At 40.3% G+C, this 24296-nt stretch overlaps 1 protein-coding gene across 1 annotated transcript; it reads right to left on the minus strand.

Moving 5' to 3' along the window:
• Positions 1-1077: 1077 nt before the first annotated feature.
• Positions 1078-24189, minus strand: LOC116513733 (cytochrome P450 2J5-like). Its single transcript, XM_032224916.1, has 9 exons — positions 24100-24189; positions 16554-16716; positions 14130-14279; positions 12888-13048; positions 12244-12420; positions 11062-11203; positions 7230-7417; positions 3196-3337; positions 1078-1268 (listed from the first exon to the last, which is right to left on the minus strand). The coding sequence occupies exons 1-9, from the start codon at positions 24187-24189 to the stop codon at positions 1078-1080; spliced, it is 1404 nt and encodes a 467-aa protein (XP_032080807.1).
• Positions 24190-24296: the final 107 nt, after the last annotated feature.

Consider the following 24296-nt stretch of genomic DNA (forward strand, 5'->3'; position numbering starts at 1 on the left):
CTCTTTTTCCTGTGGTTAAAATCCAGGGGCCTTGATGTCCTCTGGCTTCCGATGCACAAGAGAGAAGCCATCTTGCTTCCTTCTGCCAGAAATCCAATAAGAGGGAGGTTTTCATGGCTCTGATGTTGCTCCCACTTTGGCCTCTGGCCAGAGATGGCGGATTAGCACTGGCATAGCTGCATTTCTCCGTGAAGCACAAACACAGATGCTGCAGCATTAATTCCCCTTATTAATGTGTTGCTGTTCCCCTCATGAAAGAACCCAAAGAAAGTATGTGATATTGACACTCCCCATTGAAAGAAAAACACCACAAACATAAGTGCCCATTTTTTTCTCTTCAGTCAGCTTGGTTTCAAGGAGACCAAGCTTATAAAAATACCTCAACCGCAGGAAGAAGCCTCAGCCTCAGCATGAATTAGCTAAATTTCCCTTTATTTTCCTTTGTCAGATTTATACCTGACTTTTCTGCAAGAGCTTCCTTGGCTGAAAGTCCCCCTGGCAGTTGATGCCACAGATCCCTGGTTTCCCCACTCCCAGCTCAGAGAGAGGAACTGCCCCACATTTCTCCAGGGAGCTTCTGTGGCTGAGGTGGGCTCCCCATTCCAGCAGATTCATTATCTTATGGTTCGGTGTATTTTGGAAAGCCAGAAAATGAGTCATATCAGTAATGAGCTCAGTTAGGCATTTTGTGCCCCTGTGGGTTTGCTCAGGCCATTTATCTGGTTTATTATACAAATCTATTACCTGCATTATACTACCTGAATATACTACCTGAATTATAAGATAATTGAACAGGTAGAGTTTGCAATGCATAAAATAACACAACATTCAAATTTATATACAGGATGTTAAGCTGAATAGCAACCCAGTACCCAGTTTTAACTGGGTTTTAACTGCATTTTTTTCTGGCAATTTTTCAAGGTAAGAATTTATTTCCAGAGACAATGGAAAAAAATAACCTTTTCATTATTGGTGTGACAGATCCTTGACTTTTCAATACTGGTGTGACAGATACTTGAAATAGAAAAAGGCAGTAAGATCTTTAGAATAAAATAAACATTTAGTCATTTTTCCCTTCTATGGTGTTCCAGAGCGAGGAACAGCGCAGATCTTAAAAGGAGAGGGATGATTAATTACTCTATTTACTGGTTTTTCACTGAGTTTCTCCACTCCTTCTGGGGGTTGCAATCTAAATGCCCTCAGTAGGCTGGTGAATATAATGAAAATCTGAATCCTTGCAAAGAGTTCTCCCAAGCAGCTCCGAACACCTACAATGAAAATAAAATAAAAGCATAAAATGAATGATAGCAACCTTTACTACCTGTTCATTGACCTTTACCACATTTAGCAACAATCCAAAAAAGGTATCTCAAACTGGTGGAGTAAGTCTTACTTCACTCACTAGTCCCATACCAATTGACAGGAATGGACTCTGCTTCACTGGATAGTTATAATAAATTTCATAAAAGAAAGATGTATCCCTTCAAACCAAAGGCTTATCTAGTCCGAGCTTCTGTTTCTATTGTGGAAACTAGATGTTGGTGGGAAGACACCAGCAGGAACTAATTAGTGCAAAATCACTTTTGTAGCACTGTTCTCTTTTTTTACTCATTTACTCATTAACATTCATTAGAATAGTCCACACGACACAATGTCTTAGGCTGAGACTTTTCCAGGATCTGGTTCCTCTTCCATACCCTATCAGGAGAAATCCTCAATCGAGACTACCATGTTTGCCTCAACAAAGAGTAAGGCGATTTTATTCACATTTTAACATGCTTCAACAGATACATTGCTTTTTATTTTTCTCAAATCTCTTTTCCAACAGGTATTAGCAATCCAGTATGTGGTTTTTGCATCCCTACATTTTCTAACAATGAAAAGAAGTGGCTACATTAACCACTGAGCCGAGGTGGCGCAGTGGTTAAAGGCAGCAGTGCAGGCTACTTCAGCTGACTACAGTTCTGCAGTTCGGCTGTTCAAATCTCACCGGCTCAAGGTTGACTGAGCCTTCCATCCTTCCGAGGTGGGTAAAATGAGGACCTGGATTGTTGTTGGGGGCAATATGCTGACTCTGTAAACCGCTTAGAGAGGGCTGAAAGCCCTATGAAGCGGTATATAAGTCTAACTGCTATTGCTATTACATTTAAAGAAGCAGTTGTAGGGGAAATCCCTTTGTAGGACAGAGTCAGCTTATAGGGGAAACGGCATCAAAATAAATAAATAAATATCTAATAATTAAGAGCAGATGGTTGGATTAGCTTCACTATAAAGCAATAATCCATATATTTTTATTGCTTTGCTTTGCAGAACTCTTTTTAATCCCCAATGGCTTGCCATTCTGCCCCACACCTCAGCATACAGGCTTTAGGGATAAAAGGATCCATCTTATATGTGCGATTTGAAGAGCTTCCTCTAATTCTTTCTTGAACCTTTCCTCTGACTCATCTAATTGTCTTCTTCCAAGTCACTGTCCTTGGATGCCAGGCACTGTCAGCCCTTGATTCAGGATGGTGAGGTCTGATAGTGGTGACTGCAGTAGCTCAGAGGCTCCTTCCCCAGCTGAAGTAAATATACAAGGAAGCCCTCATTTCCTGATCCACTTATATTTTCCTCCCTTTTCTTCAAGCTGGGACCATTTTTAAAACAAGGATAGAAAGGAAGCATACAGTCGAGGGCCACTGCAGAATCACCATTTGGACCCACCATGGATGTACTGTATTTCTGCTCTTTTTTTAACCCTGCCAGATGCTCTGGGGATGAGGGTGGAGGGTCCATAAGATACAGAGTACTGGGGCCTCATTTTTCAAACAGCCTCTCTGGGACTTTTGTCTCATTTTAGGAAAAATAAAGATTATTAAACTCAAGGTTTGACCACATACTCACTGGCTGGAGCTAAGATAGCTATGTGTATGCCTGAGTTTTACTTAGATTAATTAATGTCAGGGGAAATTGTATAACAAAAGGTTTCTTTCAGTTTTCCTGCATCCCCCCCCTCCGTTGATCCAGTTCTGTATAATGGAAAAGAAGATTCTTAATTTACCTTTCCCCAAATCTCCAGTATATAAATGCTATTTTGCCCTTTAACACTTTCAAATGCAATCTCTTTCCTTACAAGCAAAAGAAACCTAACCCTTACCAGGGAAAGAAACCTACACTTTCTTTTTACAAAAGAAAAAGAAACCTACATATTACCTGCTCCAAAGGGCATAAATGCTTCTTTTGTGACAAAATGTCCATCTTTGTCCAGAAAATGGTTGGGGTTGAATTTTTCAGGTGTCTCCCATTGTTCAGGATCAAAAAGAACAGAGCGCAGGTCTGGTAAAATCATAGCTCCCTAAAATGAATAAAGAAACAAGTGGAAAAATCTAGACAATATCATTAGTTTCTGTATATCCTATTTCAAAATAATGTCATCTCAGAGCTGTTATTCTCTGTGTGCATATGTGGGTATGTGTTGAAACAGATTTTATTCCTGTATGCTGAATAACCATTCACTCATTACACTACTGAGCTACATGCACTAACATGGAAGGATATAGTGTTTCATCTGATGCTTCTCTTCATTAATCATATTTTTGTCTTTATACTATACTAATATAGTGGTAAATGATATCCTTTTCCAAAATTAAATCCTTGGAATGGAAGTATAAATCCTTCCATTCCCCACCATCCAGTCAGAGCCCAAGAAGCTTCTTGCATAAGAAGCAAAATGTCTTCAAAGAAAAACCAGAAAGTCCAGTTCAAATCACCTTGAATGTTTCAGGTATATTCAAGTAGTCAATTTTTTGTAGCAGTTAAGGTGCTAGCCTGGAAAACCAGGAGACTAGGAGTTCTAGTCCCAGTTTAGGCAAGAAAGCCACAGAGTGGAGCCAAGGCAAGAAAACCACAGAGTGGAGCCAAGGTGGCGCAGTGGTTAAATGCAGCACTGCAGGCTACTGCTAGATCAGCAGTTCAGTGGTTCAAATCTCACCGGCTCAGGGTTGACTCAGCCTTCCATCCTTCCGAGGTGGGTAAAATGAGGACCCAGATTGTTGGGGGCAATATGCTGACTCTCTGTAAACCGCTTAGAGAGGGCTGAAAGCCCTATGAAGCGGTATATAAGTCTACTGCTATTGCTATTGCTATTGTAGGAAAAATAGGAGGAAGGAATATTAGGTATGTTTGTTGTCTTGAGTTACTTATAATAAAGTAAATAAAATAATAAAAAAATAATCTGATGTTAATAACATAAATTCTTCAAGCACTCCCTTTGCTTAATCTGCAGGCTACATCTGCCACCTCCCTTTTTATTTCTTAATTTGTACTCTGCATTTATTATTTTTAGAAATAACGAATCTGCCTTTTCGCTTTGACTGTCATCTCTTCATAGAAGCAGCTGAGAAGCAAATAGGGAGGTCCTCCATTGAGAGAATTTGTCTCCTTAAAGTTTTGGATGGGTAGTGCTAATTTTCCCAATGAAAGACCTAACACAAGGTCGACTTTGAGTTACAGCCTGGAAATTAGCCCAGTTTACAGCAAATACAAGTGGTCATTTCTGAACTGTACGTTTGTGGGTCAAAACAAAAGAGAGCCAACTCAGTTGAAGAAGAAAGAAGCCTTGATGGTTTGATACAATAGTGAAAGAAGTGAACAGGGTTCACCGACAAATGTGCGCCCGACAAAAGCACACCGACAAAACCACAGCGAGAAAACCGCAAGCTCAAAATCGCACCCACAGAAGCACGCCAACAAATGCGCACCGACGAAGCGCACCGTCAAGAAACAACGTGAAAACAACGTGAAAACAACATAATAACAATGTAATAACCCTAACCCTAACTCTTACCTTAACCCTATTAGCGCTTTTGTGGACACGGTTTTGTCGGTGCTCTTTTGTGGGAGCACTTTCGACCTCGCGGTTTTCTCACCGTGATTTTGTTGGGGCGCTTTTGTTGGGTGCGCATTTGACGGGTCACGAGTGAACAGCAAGCAGACAATGTAAGTTTAAAAAGGAATCCTCATTCACACCTAATCAGATAGAAATAATAACCAGAAGGGTAAACCGAGGCCCAGACAATGGTTTCCACTGTGAATGTTCATTTATATTACCAAGAGAGAGCAACCTTGGATGTGAATGGATGAATGTCAGTCACTGAATCTTCCATTTAAAAAAATAAAACTGCAAAGGAGAAGACATAAGCATTTAACAAAAATAGGTCTGAGAGGACAGGCTGCCTACAAAATGGCCAGCACCTAGATATTTTCCTCAAAACAGTTAATTCCCTTAATGCACCTTAATGTTAATTACTGATATTTGTCTTCATCTGTTCAATCTCTATGTCACAATGTATACACATACATCCATGCATACATATACATATATACACACACACACATATGCATACACAGACAGACACATACATACATACATACATACGAATGAAAAATATCTAGACATGATTTTGCTTATTAAACAGCCTTTGTTTGATCATCTTACGCAATCAAAAGCACATCTTTATTTCAAACATAAGCCTGCATAAGATAACATGAGAGTGTAAAAATTAGATTATGCAAGCACGGGGAATTAAGGTCACAGTGATTAGGGAATTGGTAATTTGATATGTATGACTTTAAAAAGGTGTAACCCATCCTTATATATGTTTATGGCCAGAGCTGCAAATGCTGCAACAATGGTGCCCGCACATGTCTGCCCGACATGTGGCAGAACATTTTGTGCTCAGATAGGTCTTACCAGCCACCTGCAGAGACATCGTAGGCAGCCCACAACCTGTTAGATGTCAAGGTCCTCTTCAAACACAATGGACGAACATCATGTTTGCAGCAAATGAATGAGCAAATGCCATTTAAGCCACCAGCAATGATAAAGGGGGAATTTTCTTGGAATATTTTATTTGAATTAGCTGGACATGTGCTTAAAACATTGGTTAATGTTTAATTTCATATTAAATGTAAAATTTCAAAAATGGCTTTAGGTTGTAGGTAAACAGATAAACAGGATTGAATTTTAAACACGATTGTTTAGAATGTCTCCCTATGCAGGAAATGCTCAAGCAGTGCAGTTATTAAATAATATTTTTTTTAAAGGCCAGCATCTGTGCTGCTGCTGTTCCTTTAAGGTCTTTCCCTAGTCTAATAGCAACTGTTGGCTATAAAAGTTGAGCAGAGAGGCAGGTTGGGGTGCTATGTTTGTCTGTGGAACTGAAACGGCATGAAGTAGCCTAAAACAGGCAGAAATATATTATTCTCCAGCAGTAGGACTCACAAGAAGTAAGGTGGAGGAGCAATAGGAGGAGGTGTAATGGATAAGAGTGGAGTAGTGAGCAGTGAGTGCAGGCATGTGAGTGCTTCTATGTGTGTTGCCTAAGGTCTTGTGTTGTTGGATTGACTCTCTTGTGTTGTGGAGCCAACTGAGTGGGGTATACTTAAAAGAAGAATGACAATAAGGCATTGAAACTTCTCAGGTGAGGTACTGGAAGAAAGCTTTGGGTTGGAAGTTGGCCAAGTGTGATAAACCAGAAGTCTGACAAAACCAGCATTCATACATTCTTCCTTAAAAGACACCCTTAGCATAACAGCAAGTGGATCACTTTGATCGAAAGATTGCATTCCAACAAACTATTAGCTAACAGTGGAAGTTCAAAAGAACTCTTAAAAGATTATTAGAAGCTGCGGGCTAAAATATATAAGGAACAGTTGCAGAACTGGGTATGTCTAGTCCAGGGGTGTCAAACTCACTGCCTGTGAGCCAGATGTGTCATGCGCTGACCACTCCCACCCCCATTTTAGCGAAGGAGGAAAAGGTTGTGATACGTCATGTGATGACAAAGTGTCATTGTGAGTTTGACACCCCTGGTTTAGTCTAAGAAAGAGAACGGCTGGGGTAACATGGCAGCAATCTTCCAATATTTGAGGGACTATCACAAAGAAGAGGGAGTCAACCTGAGGGCAGGACAAGAACCAATGGATGGAAAATTACCAAAGAGAGATTCAACCTAGAACTAAGGAGAAATGTCCTGACAGAAAGAACAATCAGTCAGTGGAATGGTTTGCCTCTGGGAGTTGTGAGTGATCCATCACTGGAGATTTTAAAGAAGAGATTGGATAGTCATTTGTCTGGATTGGTACAGTCTTTTGCTTGAGGAGGGGATTGGAACATAAGACCTCTAATGTCCCTTCCAACTCTGTTATTCTCTTCTGTTATACTTGGAATTCAGAAAGATTCATACCTTGGGAATGAGAAACCCATTGAAATAAAAATCCTTCACACATTTTCTTGGTGCTCCAAAGTATGTGATGAATTTCCTTCGTAGAATCTCATGAATCACAGCATTGGTGTAAGGCAGATTCTTCCGATCTCCATAACAGATGGAGTGAGATGGCTCCAAAACGTTTTCTATCTCCTTGTAAACCTTGTCTGAGAAAAAGGGTAAAAAAAGTATCTTTTATTGAAGACCTTATAAATTATCTCAGAAAATAAGTAAGTTGGTGAGGTTCGGGGGTGGGGATCCCAAATCACTGAGATTCTTCCTAGCTCAAGTCTGGAATTAAATCCACAGAATCCAGAGGTTTTCTTTCTTAGCATTAGAAAGAGGCAGACCTCACATCACATAGATCTTTTGCTTCTAAAGAAGTCTGTTCTGTTTTTGCAGACTTTACCTGCTGCCGTTCCTGGAATCCAAAGCAATGTATTCAGTCCTTCATGCAAACAGTAATACAAGGATGTCTTGAGGTTCTGGGTTGCTTGTCTTTCAGATTTCTTTTCCTTGTTCAGGAGAGTACATTATTCTTACTGTCCCTTTAAAAACAAGGTATTGAAAGAACTGCTTCTGTCTTAGATCACTGCATCCAGCATAACTAATGTATTCAAATTCGGTTATCTGCATCAGGGATTATTTCTCCTGGATGTTTCTTGGACTTTGTAGGTAAATTGGAGAAAGGAAAAAAAAATTGCAGAAATGAGAGTACTACTATTCTTCCTTGCGGCCACAACAGCACTTCCCAATACGTGATAAGTCCAGGAAGCAGATGCAAGAGGTTAACTGCACCCAGTGCTCACAGTGGCTTTCACTCCATAACAACTGTGACTTCAGGAAGCATTAAAGCTGAGAAGACAAGCCAAAGAACACTGGGAACCCACTATTTCTAGAGATCTCCTATTATTCCCTACATCTGTTGGAAAAGTCATTGAACATGAGCCCTGGAGGTCCAAATCACTCAAGCAGGGCACATGATTCCCCACCTAGAACACTGTGTTCACTTCTGTGTGCAACAGCCTAAAGAGGGCTGATGGGAGCAAGTTTCAATGATAAGGAGATTAATATCAAGGCTGTAAGAACAGACAAAGGGACAAGCTCTATTTAGCCAGTAGAACATGTGTATCTTCAGGCTGCATATGATCCCCCGCCTTTAAGGATAATCCAGACAGAGCTGCTAAGTTTGCAGTCTTTATTTATTTTTTACTGTAAAACTCAAATCTTTGACTGATTGATTGATTCAGTTATTTATTTCAGAGGAGGATGAAAAAATAACAATTCTTCCAACAAGAGTGGCATTCCTTTTCCCCTCCCCCAAATTATATCCAGTTTGAGGAATGAGAACTTATTATCCTCCCAGGACATCAGTGATTTAGATGGGGGATTAGACTCATCAAATTTGCAGATGTCACCAAGCTGGCAGGAATAGCCAGCACTCCAGAAGAAAAACTTAAGATACAGAAGGATCTTGACAGACTTGAACACTGGGTCCCATCTAACAAAATGAAATTCAATGGTGAAAAAATTAAGAATCTACATTTAGGCAAGAAAAACAAAATGCACAGTTATAGCGTAGGTGATACCTGAGTCAATAGTAGTAATTGAGAGGATCTTGGAATCCTAGTGGATAACCACTTAAATTTGAGTCAGCAATGTGCTGCAGCTGCCAAAAAGGCCAATGCAGTCCTAGCTGCATTAAGAGAATCAAGATCATATGAAATGTTACCCAAATTTATAATGCCTTAGTAAGACCACACTTGAAATAGTGCATCCAGTTTTGGTTGCCACAGTATAGAAAAGATGTGGAGACTCTAGAAAGAGTACAGAGTAGAGCAACAAAGATTTGAATTTGAATTTGAATTTGAATAAGTTTATTTATAGGCCGCCCTTTTCCCTGAGGGGACTCAGGGCGGCTAACAACTTATATGGGAGGGGGAACATACAATGACATATAACACAATGTATAATTAAAATCGATCAACATTCATTCAACATTTGGGTGGGGGCGGATTATACTCTTTACCCCCAGGTCTGACGGGATAGCCAGATCTTGAGGGCTGTGCGGAAGGTCTGAAGGGTGGTGAGGGTACGAATCTCCACGGGGAGATCGTTCCAGAGGGTCGGAGCTGCTACTGAAAAGGCTCTCCTCCGCGTAGTTGCCAGCCGGCACTGGCTGGCGGATGGCACTCGGAGGAGGCCTAATCTGTGAGATCTGATGGGTCGAGAGGAGGTAATTGGCAGGAGGCGGTCTCTCAAGTACGCAGATCCACTACCATGAAGGGCTTTATAGGTAGTAAGAAGCACCTTGAAGCGCACCCGGAGATCAACAGGTAGCCAGTGCAGCTCGCGGAGGATAGGTGTTATGTGGGCGAACCGAGGTGCGCCCACGATCACTCGCGCGGCCGCATTCTGAACTAGCTGAAGTCGCCGGATGCTCTTCAAGGGCAGCCCCATGTAGAGCACGTTGCAGTATTCCAGCCTAGATGATTAGGGGACTGGAGGCTAAAACATATAAAGACCATTTGGTGAAATTGGATATGTCTAGTTTGATGAAAAGAACGACTAGAGGTGATATGATAGCAGTCTTCACTATCTAAGGCAGGGGTTTCAAACTCAATCACATCACAGGCTGGATCGTAATGTTTTTTTTGCCTTTGCAGAGCCAGGGTAGGTGTGGCCTGCATGGGCCATATCTGACTTGCGGGCTGCCAGTTAGAAAGGTCTGATTTAAGGGTTTGGCACAAAGAAGCGGGAGTCAACCTGTTCTTGGAAGCCTTCAAGCAACGGATGGAAATTAATCAAGGAGAGAGCCAACCTGGAACTACTGTAAGTAGAAAATTTCCTGAAAGTTAAAACAGTTAATTAGTGGAATGACTTGTCTGCAGAAGTTGTGAATGCTCCAACACTGGAGGTTTTAAAGAAGAGATTGGGCAACAATTTGTCTGAAAGGATATAGGGTCTTGATGGCGAACCTGTGGCACATGTGCCACTGTTGGCACATGCAACCATATCTGAGGGCACGAGAGGCATTGCCCTATGCCAGCTCCAGCAGGCATGTATGCACTGGCCAGCTAACATTCGGCCTTCAAGATGATGTGGGACGCCGTTTTCGCCCTCCCCAGGATTCAGGAAAGCTTCCAGAACCTGTGGATGGTGAAAATCAGGCCCTACGGAAGTTAGGAAACAAACCTCTAGTAGGCCTGTGGGGCAATTTTTCTCCCTCCCCAGGCTTTAGGAGACTTTACTGAAGCTTGGGGAGGGTGGAAAATGGCCCAACAGGCCTACCAGAACTCTGGAGGTTTGAGTGAGGCCTGCACACATGCGTGGGGGGAGTGTGGGGGAGTTGTACTTGCATGCGTTGAATGGGAGGGCATTGCATTATGGGTGTGGCCACACAGGCAAATGCTTTTGCGCACACACACACCCTTTTGGCACCAGAAAATTGTTCACCATCACTGATATAGGGTTTCCTGCCACAGCAGTGGATGGACTACAAAACCCCCAAGGTCCCTTCCAATACATACAGTACATACACCCATATTCTGTGTAGTGTGACATCATAGAGCAGCGGTTCTCAACCTGTGGGTCACGACCCCTTTGGGCATTGAACGACCCTTTCACAGGAGTCGCCTAAGACCATCGGAAAATTGCAAAATTACAGTTATGAAGTAGCAACGAAAATAATTTTATGGTTGGGGGTCACCACATGAGAAACTGTATTAAAGGGCCGTGGCATTGGGAAGGTTGAGAACCACTGTCAAAGAGGAATTGCCGTTCCCTACTAAAAATTCTACTTTATTGTCACCTTGGATATCCAGATGAGTTGCCATAAGTAGCAATGCCCATTGCAGAGTACTACTAGTTGTGTCTGTCCCAGTAATAAAGAGGTCACCAGCACAATGTACCAAGTTGTCTTCGTCATAAGTAGAATTTGGATCATCCTTGCTCTAAAGTTAACAGTGAGAAAGATGAAATGTCATTTCTAGATATTTTCCTTATTATTACCACTTCTTTCCCAAACTAGTGTTTCCCCTCTCTAGTTCATGGTCCATTTTCTCTGTAGAGATTGAAGCTGTAATCAAACCATCAGGATGAAACAAGGTGAGAGACTGTTTATAAAAGTGGGGCATATTTGAGAAATATAGACCCAATTTAGACAAATTCCAGTAGAACTAAACATTAGGAATAATTCAGACACATTGTTGAGCTTGCACTGACATGGATGTAGTATTTCATCTGATATTTCTCTTTATTAATCATATTTTGTCTTTTTACTATACTAATATAGTAGTAAAAATTAATTTTCAAAATTAAATCCTTGAAATAAAAGTATAAATCCTTCCATTCCCACCATCCAGTCAGAGCCGAAGAAGCTCCTTAAATAAGAAGCAAAACGTCTTCAAAGAAAAACCAGAAAGTCCAGTTGCCTCTTGAGAGAGAGAGAAAAAAAATCACTTTTAGTACTTATGACCACTGTAGCATCCCCATGATCACGATTTACATTCAGTTGCTTGACATTTAGAATGGTTGGCGTGTCCCATGGTCATGAGATCACTCTTGGCAACCTTCTGCCAAGCAATTCCAAACCAGATTCACTTAACCTTGTTACTAATTTAACCACTGCAGTGATTCACTTGGCAAGAAAAGTCATAAAATGCAGCAACACTCAATTAACATATTTCTCACTTGGCAACATAAATTTTTGGCTCAGTTGGGGTGATAAGTAGAGGACTACCTGTACAAAGAGCCGAGGTGGCACAGTGGTTAGGGTGCAGTACTGCAGGCCACTTCAGCTGACTGTTATCTGCAGTTCAGCGGTTCTAATCTCACCGGCTCAAGGTTGACTCAGCCTTCCATCCTTCCGAGGTGGGTGAAATGAGGACCCAGACTGTGGGGGCGATATGCTGACTCTGTAAACCGCTTAGAGAGAGCTGAAAGCCCTATGAAGCGGTATATAAGTCTAACTGCTATTGCTATTGCTACTTACTTTCTCCATTTGAAGCAAATAATAATCAATGAAATCCTGTGGTTCATGCAGATTCTGGTATTCCTTGTGGTATGTGATCTTCTTCTTTATAATAGCAAGTATACGCTCCACAGCAGACAAGACTTTCTGCTGAGGCCCTGGGAGATATTTCATGATAAATGGAAATATTTCATAAATCTACCAGAAAGAGAAATCAAGTCCTGTTACAAGACAGGTCACATGATTCATAAACCAATTCCTATAAATTACCAATTCAGCCTCATGATCTGTCCCATATCTGACACCGAAAACATTTCTTTGAAATGAATACTTAAATGTATAGAATTTCTGTCCTAGGTTAGTTCTCTAAATACATATTGCCACCCAACAGCCCAATTTATAATCCCAAAAGATTTGAGGAGCTAAAGTGCCTGTCACCCTGCAATATTAACTGCTCTCAATGGTCCTCATGTGCATTTCAAATTGTTCAACTTTAAGCTTAGTGATCAGTTAGTTTAAAAATAACAGTATACATATTGCAATTTGAGAATGAAAAAGAAAAAATAATTAAGTGAAATACAATTCTGGTAATTCTAATGGGTCCATTGTTCTGGCTAATTCTGCACCACTCAGGGAAGAAAAAGGACAATGACCACAATACTCACGATATGGGAGGAAGTCATTAAAAAATTTGAAATAACGTCCATGGATTCAAGCAATTCCAGAAACTCGTTATCTTCAGTGGAAAAACCATGTCCAAAAACTAAAGCAGAGATCACATTGCCAACAAAGTGTATAAGGTACTTTGATGGGTCAAATGGCTGTCCTGATGACAGAAAACCTTTATTAATATTCACATTAGTTCTGGCTTTCATGTTAGTAATAAAAGGAATTTGGTCTAATAGAGCTTATTAAAAATAAATAAATGGTGCCGGGAGTAAAAAGTTAGTAAAGGCCAACGGCCGATAAGATCCCACAGGGTGGGCCTCCTTCGGATACCGTCAGCCGGACAGTGTCCCAGAGGAGAGCCTTCTCTGTGGCTGCTCCGACCCTGTGGAATCAGCTACCCCCAGAGGTCCGGGCCTTACCCACTCTCATGGCCTTCAGGAAAGCTGTTAAAACCTGGCTGTTCTGGCAGGCCTGGGGCTGTTGACCTTAGTGTTAAGGTCCAGCCCCGATTAGAACGTATGTGTGTGTTGTGAATTTTAAACTATTTTTTTTTACTTATTTTGCTTTTCTTTTTTCTTCTTTCATTGTAAGCCACCCGGAATCCTCCGGGATTGGGCGGCCTATAAATTTAATAAATGAAATGAAATGAAACGAAGTAGAAAATCAAACGGATTGCACCAAATAGAAGAGCAAACAGATTCTTGAAAACCTAGTAGACTGCTTTGTCTCACAAAAGGTCGAGAAGGAAACTGGAGGTTCAGCCATATTGGACCGTTCTCACTAACAGTGATGAAATGGTCAAAGGAGTTGAAATTATAGGAACCTTGTTGGTGGAATGATCATGCATTATTGGAATTCTACATTATGCAAGCTCAAGCAATAGAGAAATATCAAGTCATGGACTTCAAAAGAGCTGATAGAGCTTGAGAAGATAGAGCTTGAGAAGGGTTCCATAGATAAGAATCCTCAGGGGGGAAACAACCTAAGAATCTTGGGAAAGTGAAAAGTGAGATTATAAAAGCCCAGTCTAGTACAATTCCAATGAAGCAGAAAAATAAAAGATTTCAAAAGAACAAAATGAATTTCAATGTAGAGAAAAGGAATACATTTAAGCAAGAGAAACCAAATGTACAAGTATAGAATAGGTGGTACCTGGCTCTACTACTAAAACTACTAAGGTGCTAAAACATTTCTGCAGATTTAGACTCGAGACAATATCACTTGAGGTTATCAGGTACCTTTTTTACTTCTAAGATCCTCCAAAAATCTCTCAACCTCGGTTTGTATTTGAGATTCCAGGCCTGTTTTCCCCAGGCCTAACTTCCTCATAGTAAGAACACTCAACCGCCTTTGCTGCAACCAAGTGTGACCATTTGAAAATACAATACCTGAATAATCAAAGATTAAAAGGAAAGAATAGCTCACACCAATAATAATAATAATAATAATAATAATAACAACAACAACAACAACAACAACAACAAATCCGGCGAAACAACTGGCCGCTGTGATACAATTGTATAATAATAATAATAATAATAATAATAATAATAATAATAATAATAATAAACGTTACAACGTCCTAGGCCTCTGGGTGGGGCCCGATTAGTAACCAATGCCAAATCCGGCGAAACAACTGGCCGCTGTGATACAATTGTATAATAATAATAATAATATAAAATGGACAGTGAACAAACTTGGTTATGGTTAACAACATGTACATTAAAGAAAGAAACAGAGTCACTAATCCTGGCTGCGCAAGAACAAGCTATCCGCACAAATGCCATTAAGGCCAAAATCGAAAAATCCTCTGATGATGCCAAATGCAGACTTTGCAAAGAAGCTGATGAAACTGTTGATCACATACTCAGCTGCTGTAAAAAAATCACGCAGACTGATTATAAATTGTGGCACAATTCAGTAGCACAAATGATCCATTGGAATTAGTGCAAAAATTATAATATTAAAACAGCAACAAACTGGTGGGAACATCAGCCTGAAAAAGTCACCGAAAATCAGATGGTGAAGATCTTGTGCGATTTCCGTATACAAACGGACAAAATACTGGCGCATAATACACCAGACATCACACTGGTTGAGAAAAATAAGGTCACAATCATAGACATCGCAATACCAGGTGATAGCAGGGTCGCCGAGAAGGAACATGAAAAAAATCGCGAAATACCAGGACTTAAAAATTGAAATTCAACGACTATGGCACAAACCAGCAGTGGTAATTCCAGTGGTAATTGGCACACTGGGTGCTATCCCAAAAGCACTGGAATTACATTTAAAACAGTTAAAAATTGACAAAATCACCATCAGTCAAATGCAAAAAGCCGCACTGCTTGGATCTGCATGCATATTACGAAAATACGTTACGACGTCCTAGGCCCCTGGGTGGGGCCCGACTAGTAACCAATGCCAAATCCGGCGAAACAACTGGCCGCTGTGATACAATTGTATAATAATAATAATATCGTCATCATCATTTGTGGCTTAGAAAGGAGCTCTAATTTCTGCTCCTGTACTTAAGAATGCATGTGAGATTGGCAACATATAACTTTAATACATAAATGAATAAAAATCCAATCCCTGCCTGCGCAGTTTTAATACTCAACTGCAACATATACTTCAGAAAAAGGAAATGGGGGAAAATAATATCTCACTGTTAAAAAATGGAAAATTTGGATTCTTAATAACATACAAAACCTTGATTTATATGGAGAGGACAACACTAAACAATTCCTTCTGATTATGCAAAATATATCCATGTTCTTTTGTCTTCATAGATGGGTAGGACAAGCCCCTATCCTAACATTTTTCAAGTTTGAGGATTTAAATCTTTTGGATTCCATAGAGCCAGTATAATAAACTTCTTATAATACCTCTTATAACCTAAAAAAAACACCTGAAATAATCATCCTAACCTAAATATAACCAAATGTTGGTCATATATTCTTTACCAATTTGCTAAACATTCAGCTTTTTCTTGATTTGATCAATTAAACACTGCAGTGATGGGATTCAAACTTTTTTTTACTACTGGTTCTGTGGTTGTGGCTTGGTGGGTGTGGCATTGGCATGACTTTGTGGGTGTGGCTTGGTGAGCCTGGCAGGGGAAGGATACTGCAAAATCTTCATTTCTACCACACTCCAGGGGAAGGTTACTGCTAATTCCCTATTTCCTCCCCATCAACTGGGACTCGCGAGGCAGAGAATAGATGGGGCAGGGCCAGCCAGAGGTGGTATTTACTGGTTCTCCAAACTACTCAAATTTTCCTCTACCGGTTCCCCAGAACTGGTAAGAACCTGCTGAATATCATCCCTGAAACACTGCCTATTTCATGATCCTGCTCCTCATGTGAGCTACCAAATAATTTCATTTTAAAGAATAAATTCTATCTATGTGAAATTACAAAAAGAATTGTCAAAGCTAATATGGAGCAATCACTTTGCTTTATGACATGTTTGTCAAATACAGTGCAATACCTCATTTCATATTGGTCACTGAAGATCTAGGTTTCCTTTCATTTCATGCTTCTCTTCAACAGACTTCTCTAATATTCAACATCTTTATCTAAAACCCGAGTCTTGGCCATGGATATGGAGATTCTAATTCTGAAGAGCATAGTAAGTCCACAAAGTTGAACAAAACTTACCCCTTTTTTTGAGCATAGTCAATATGAATGGTGTAACCGGACGATCAACAAAGGCTTCTGCATGTTTAGTTAATGCTTCTTTCACAGTTTGGTATCCAGAGAAGACTATAATAGAATAATTTCCTCCCCACAGAGAATAAATGTTCCCATATTGCTTTGCCAGCTGCAGTTTGTACAAAGTGGAAAAGATAAATTTTCTGTGTTATTATGCATGTTACATACTGACAGCCAAATGGTAGGTTCCACCAAGGTCCTCTGATCTGGTGGGAAAATACTGGAAGCCGATTGGCCGAGCCATTTGACAGCTATAAAAGGGCTAGCTGTCAAAAAGGCCGGTGTTGGATTTGTAAATAGTTGTCGAATAAAGAGCTGTTGTTTGTCACTGAAGCCTGAGTCTGTCTCATCCATTCACCTGATCCAACAATGCATATTGCAGATTAATATGTGACCTTCTGTTCCAGTTTCCTGCCTCTTGCTTTCTCAACTTCCTGCCTTTTTTTCCCTCCAGAACTCAGTGAATTTCCATTAAACGTGGCTCCCAGTACTGTATCTGTACCATATATACCAATGACTCTAAGGATCTTCCCGCATCAAGCCAGGCTGCCTCAAGAGCTGTTGATAAAGTTCTACAGAGGAATTATTGAGTCTGTCGCTTGTACTTCTGTAACTGCCTGGTTTGGTACAGCAACCAAATAGGGCAGGTACAGAATTCAATGGATAATTAGGATTGCAGGAATAAAACAATGGGCACCTGCCTGCCTTCCATTGAAGACTTGTATATTGCACAAATCAGAAGGATGGCTGAGAAAATATTTACAGATCTCTCATATCATGGACACAAACTGGTTTAACTCCTTCAATTTAATTAATTTTCTTTATTCTCTATTTACATATCTTTGTTAACATTTTTATCTTCTGATTATAAATCTAATACTTGTTAATCAAATTCTTATCAAATTCTTTTAGTTTCCCCATTAATATTTCTGTTCCTTTGAATGGATTCTTGAAAAATAACATCAAATCATCAACATATGCCTTTAATCTATAAAGTTCTTTTTTGATCTTTATCCAGGTCACGTTTGACTCACCCTTCCCTCCTTCTGAGGTCAGTAATAGGAACCAGATAGCTGAGAACAATATGCTGATTATGGAAACAACTCATAGAGTGCTGTAAAGTTCTATGAAATTAACTCAGAGAGTGCTGTAAAACTCTTATATATGGAATGTAATTGACAGCAATTGCTGTCAATTTCTGTGAATTTGATATAGCTGTGTTGAGGCAGACCAAAATTGCATTGGCTCTTTTGCCAGCTGCTTCATACTGCTGGCTCACGCTTATTGCCTTTGTCCATCTCAAAAGTATCACTGCTTAACCAGGTACTACTTATATTATTCCTGTGTATTTGTCTAAATAAACATAGTTGATGTTTCTCATCATTGAGCAAATTTTGTTGGTTAGTGTTCAAGTCTGTTAAGCTCCCCCTATTTCAATTGTTATTTGATTAAGCATTTTAAAAGACATACCTTCATTAACATCTCCTCTGTCAAGACAGACCCTTCCAACAGTCTTCCTGCCAATAAGGAAATTGGAGAAGGTCCTGGGGGATGGTCTTTGTTTTTTCGGAACTGTTTCAGAAAGAAAAATACTGCGCACAGAATCACAGTGATAAATAACAATGTTAACATTGTGCTTCCCCAGCAGTAGCTAATGAGTGTAGGGATTAAGAGCTGTCTCCTTTAAGAAACCTTTAAATCCTGGGAAATACAGGCAGAGACTGCCTTAAGGGAAATGTAATTTCATGACATGTGATCACATCTGTGTTTCTGATTGGCCACTGGGACATTCTACCTGCAGCTATGTTCCTCCCCCTCTCTCAAGAATGGGAGTAAAATTGTCATCTTTTGACATCACGTAATGGGATAGGCTATGGAAAGTCAGAAGTATCTTAACGCTGAACTGTACGTTTTGCTATTAAGAATGCCTGCTAATCAACTTGATCTGAATGAGAGTCCTAAGCGTGGAGTTAACCGCATGCCCCGAGAAAGCCTACAATTCTCCAGGCAGAACAAGCATCAACATTGTCCTGCCTTCCCCTTTTTTCCCTTTGAGTGGCTGCTGCAAAAATGCACTTAAAACACCTTGTGATTATCTCAACCAATAAGCTGTGGATTATAATTTATATCCTTTTGCAGATGTATAATTGCATGGAGTTGAAACTTCAGAGATTATATTGCACAATCCTAATTTGCAAAAGATCAATTATGCATCATAGATATTAAGGATAGCTATGACATTATAGGGAAAAATGGTACAATGCAGTGATGGGTTCCAGCCGGTACGCCCTGGTATAGGCGTACCGGTGGCAACTGGGCGCTGCAACCATCGTACTGGAACGGTGTTCTGCCTGCCCGCGTTCCTTACCTATATTTAAGCTAACTGGGCCATATGATCACGCGTGTGCAGCATATGGTGCCTGCGCAACCAGTACCGAGCAACTGGAGCATCGCAGGATGGTGGGTGCATATCCTTGCGCAGCGCGCGTGCCCGAGGTGGATGCCCAGCCCCGTCACAGCATACCAGTTGCGACGGGATCCGGAACTCACCACTGGTACAATGCCTTTTTATTTCTAGAGTTTTTAACTATTACTCATGACAATCTCAGGTATCTGGGATCTATATAAAAGAAAGATACTGATATCATCCTTTAAGCTGTCGCTTTATTCCTGGCTTCCTAGCAACTTCTCATAAACATGTTTTTGTATTCCCTAATTGACACTGGGGAGAGTGCTTGCTTTTCTGTTGTTCCAGTAAAATAGGTTTAACTTTCAAAAATTATCACAGCTACAGAAAATTAAGTTTATTCTTAAAAGACTTTTAAAAATGATTATTCTTAAAGACATAATGGAATTGAGATATTCTCCTTTTGTCAGATTTTAATTTGAAATAGCTTTTTGCAAGTGAGCGATCTGGCTTAATTAAATGATGGCCACTTTGATGCCATTTAGCTGGCTAAACCTCTAAACTAGATTTCCCCAATGTCACATCCTCAAAATCTGTGGGAGGAAATCTCCCCTCTGGCCGGTCTTAAGAACATATTACCAAGATCCTATTTTGCTTCTTTCAGAAGTCAGTTGATAAATTAAAAGCTAGGAATGTCAGATTAGCCTTTCCCAATCTAGTATCTCCCAATATGTGAGTTTTGGAAAATCAAAGATTTCAGCTGGGAGCTGTGGATATTAGCAATCTGAAATCATTGTATTGGGGAAAACTAATGATCCTTATCCTTATGGAAGTTTTATTTAGAAATGTATGGAATATTCACAAAACAATGTTAGAATGCTGACCCACTGTAAAATAGCTCCCAGAAAATAATTGAATTTTATGATGGATCCACTATAGTTTGTATTGTGGCTTCTTTTCTGCCATTTTCTAGGACAGTCAAGATCACAAATACGGATAGAAGAATAATTCGGAGGGATCGCATTACAGTTGTGTCAGAAGCACCAAGGTGTTTCCGAGTTAAAAGGATTAGCTGATGACATCACCATTGCTGGGAGATGCCCTGTTGAGGGTCATTTCACGTCCCTGACAGGAGCTGGAGTGAAGAATGGAAGCGTAGCCCCGCCCCATAGCAACACTCAAATCTCAAACATGAGTTTGCTACCCTCCAACCCAACCTCCTAACTACATGAGCCAACATGTTCCGCAGGGACCGGTGGAAAGACATTCTAAGTGTTGTTATTCATGGTTGGGGTATTGGATAGAGAAACTGGCCCCTGGAACAGTCCGAATGGCTTGAGAAACCTGGCCTTAGGTGGACTTGATGCTTGGGAACAGGTTTGGATGGAGATACAAACAGATAATTCTGTGATAGAATTCAGACAGATGACCTGACACTCTGAAAATCATAGCTAATAGGCTCCATAGATTTTTATCGTAGAGATTCAAAGGGGATTGAAATTTAAGCTATTATTAAATACATTATGATTGTGTGTACAGATTTGTCTTCTGATAAAGAGTGAAAGTTTGAATATTGTACAATGTTTTATCCATTTTCAACAGGATAATTGGAAGAATGTTTTGCCAGCTGGGGAATTTGTATACAACAATGCAGATCAGATAGCAATTCAGATGCCCCTCTTCCTTGCCAATTATGGTGTCCATCCTTGGCTCCTTCTATTCCCACAAATCTCTTTTTTTGTCCCAGTGGCAGAGCAATTTCAGTAGAAATTGTTAGCAATTCATCAAGTTTTCATTACTTCAAGAAAGTTAGAGATATGCAAAGGATTTGCAGACAGACATCACCAATCTGGACCCATTTTAACAGTGAGAGATCATATTTAGATATCAGGTCAACCTTTACCCGTGCCACATCCCTGCAAGAAACTAGATCACAAATGATTAGTTGTTTCCACATCAAAACTATAATCAACTACTTATTCCATAAATCTGTCTCCTGATGATCCTGCCAGTGGTTTTTTAGTTTTTTCTTAAAACTGTGCATGCGCGCGAAGGCATGATCACTGAACCGGTTGTTAAACCGGCAGGATCCCACCACTGCTCTTAAACCCCATCAAAAACAAGAATACAATATATTTTTCTGAGTCTCTGTATGTTATAGTTATAGTTATAGTTATAGTTCTGTTTCATTCTCTGATAATGACAAGCAGTGTTAAAGGTGGAGCTTTTTAGCTAACTCTTAAAATAGAGTTTTTCTAAAACATTCCAGAATCTGTAGCCCTCCATCAGAAATGAGGTAAGAATGTGAGTCGGAGACCCCTGTTGGACAAATAGACAAGCTGTTTCAGTGTGGGGAGGGGGAGGAATGAATGGCTGGCTTGAGCCCAGAATCCATGGGGACAAAGTAAGGCATCAGTGGTAGAATGAACCATCCTTCAGTTGCAATATTGCACCATTAGAAGTGAACCACTCTTCAAGGTTCATTTGATACAAGCTGTTCATTTCCAGCAACCTCTGTAGTCTCAGCTACTTCTATTGTTAAACAAAGCAATTCACATAAAGAGTTTGTAGCAAAAATGCTACACATCTGTGGTAGGATTTAAAAAATTTTACTACCGGTTCTGTGGGCATGGCTTGGTGGGCATGACAGGAGAAGGATACTATAAAATCTCCATTCCCACCCCACTCCAGGGGAAGGTTACTGCAAAATCCCCATTTCCTCTCAATCAGCTGGGACTTGGGAAGCAAAGAATAGATGTGGGCCAGGCCAGTCAGAGGTGGTATTCACCGGTTCTCCAAACTACTCACAATTTCTGCTACCGTTTCTCCAGAACTGGTCAGAACCTGCTGAATACCACCTCTGCTACACGTCATGTGGCTTTCCTTCTAGTTCAGGGGCGTCAAAGTCATGTCATCACGGTGGCGTCACATGACGTATCAGGACTTCCCTCCCCTTGCTAAACTGAGCATGGGCCTGGCCAGCTTCTGACACATCTAGCCCACAGGCCAGGAGTTTGACAGCCCTGTTCTAGTTGATCAATTGACACGTCACTCAATTTTTTGTCTATGGAGATTGTCAGTCATCCAGGTCATGGTTGTCCCAAAGATGTTTTTTCAAAAGGCAACTGAACTTTCTTTGTCTTTGCTTGACGACGTTTCGTTTCTAATCCAACAGGTTTTTCCCATTACTAGTCAGGGCCATTCAAATCTGTTACAAAGAACAAGAGCTGAGACATTAATTTTATCCCCTGGAGGAAAAGATCTGAAAAACAGATTAGCTTCATTTGGAAACATATTGCCCAAGCACTGATGAAATTACCTAGTATTAATTTATTTGTCATCCATTTCACCTAGATACAACTATGGATAGCCTGCAAACATTAAAAGCCAAACTGTCTTTGCTTTTTTTTTTCATTCCAACATATGCCATAACACATTATACAGACTTTTTATGTTCTTTGAAGTCTTAAGTGCTCTCTGACTAATTTCTTACTTAATTTCTGGCTGTGATCATAACGCTTTACAATGTGGCAAGAAAGTCTTGCAAACTTTATATGCAAGGATTGAAGGGTTGATTACATACACCAAAAATGAGCTTCTAAACTGCAGAGAACTTTCTAAGCATATTCTTCCTCCAGTTTCCCCTGACTTTGCAAATGTGGAAAGAGGTTACGTGGATACTCTGATCAAAGGAGCAGCCGCTCCCTTAAGCAACTGGAGAATACAAAGGAAGCAAAGAAGAAGAATATAAAGGAAGCTGGAAAATACAAAGGTATGTGGAGGTGTGCTAGTGAGACTGAGGATCAGAGGGATTAGGACTCTGCTTCCAAACAAGCCTACATTCACTACTAGTCAAAAAACATATGAACTGCTCCTTTTAAATTGGAACTGATTTTCTGTAAAGCAGAGCACTGCACAACTCAGCAGCACTGAGTCAAACATGCTAGTCTTGGTTGAGGATTTCTTGAGGAAGAGGAGCCAGATGCTGGAAAAGTTTCAGCCTAAGATAGTTGTGTCGTGTGGACTATTCTAATGAATGTTAATGAGTAAATGAGTAAAAAAAGAGAACAGTGCTACAAAAGTGGTTACTAATAATAGAATTGCACTAATTAGTTCCTGCTGGTGTCTTCCCACCAACATCTAGTTTCCACAATAGAAACAGAAGCTTGGACTAGATAAGCCTTTGGTTTGAAGGGATACATCTTTGTTTTATGAAATTTATTATAACTATCCAGTCAGGCAGAGTCCATTCCTGTTATATTGGTAAAGGATTAGTAAGTGAAGTAGAAGGTACCTTTTGTAGATTGTTGCTAAATGTGGTAAAGGCTAATGAACAGGCTGCTACTATTAATTTTGTGTTTTTATTTTTTTTTCACTGTAGGTGTCCAGAACTGTTTGGGAGAACTCTTTGCAAGGATTCAGTTCTTCATTCTGTTCACCACCCTATTGAGAGCATTTAGATTGCAACCCTCAGAATGAGTGGAGAAACTCAGTGGAGAACCAGTAATAACATTGGCTCTGCATCCCTCTCCTTTTAAGATCTGTGCTGTTCCTCGCTCTGGAACACCATAGAAGGGAAAAATGATTAAATGTTTTTTTTTTTTTTCATTTTACAGATCTGTCTTTTCCTATTTCAATTATCTGTCAGACCAGTATTGAAAAGTCAAGGATGTGTCACACCAGAAATGAAATGGTTAATTTTTGAATTGGCATTGGAAATAAATTCTTATCCTGATAAATTGCCAGAGAAAAATATAAAAAAGCAGTTAAAACTGGGTATTGGGTTGGTATTCTGTTTAATACCTGTATATACATTTTATATATATGTAGCCACCCCCAACAGGGCCACTAGAGTCCCAATTCCCCTACTGCCATTCCGCAGGTACCCAGGCTCTTCCCCACTACACATCATTGGCTGGGTGTCTCAATGTCCATTGTTCTGGACGTCAGTCTGCTCTGATTCTCCTCCAGCTCAGGTCACACCTCCACTGTCCACTGGGGTGTCTGGTACCCCCTGGTCACTAGCTTGGTCACCTCCATTGCATCTGGCACCCACTCTGTCTGGTCACAGGCTCACTCACTCACCTGACTCTCTGCCATCTTCCCTCCCCTTTCAGGATTCCAGCCAACTTCCTCCTCCAAAGTCTTCGTGCCAAAATCTTTTTCCAACTTCATTATGGTGTTTCTCTTTCACAGTCGTAGGAAGCAAAAGGAACATAGTATTCCTGAACCTGGTCTCAATTATGGAAATTAAGGCCAAGATTGGGATCATAGATTGACAC

This window comes from Thamnophis elegans, chromosome 10, assembly GCF_009769535.1.
Source record: "Thamnophis elegans isolate rThaEle1 chromosome 10, rThaEle1.pri, whole genome shotgun sequence".
NCBI lineage: Eukaryota > Metazoa > Chordata > Lepidosauria > Squamata > Colubridae > Thamnophis > Thamnophis elegans.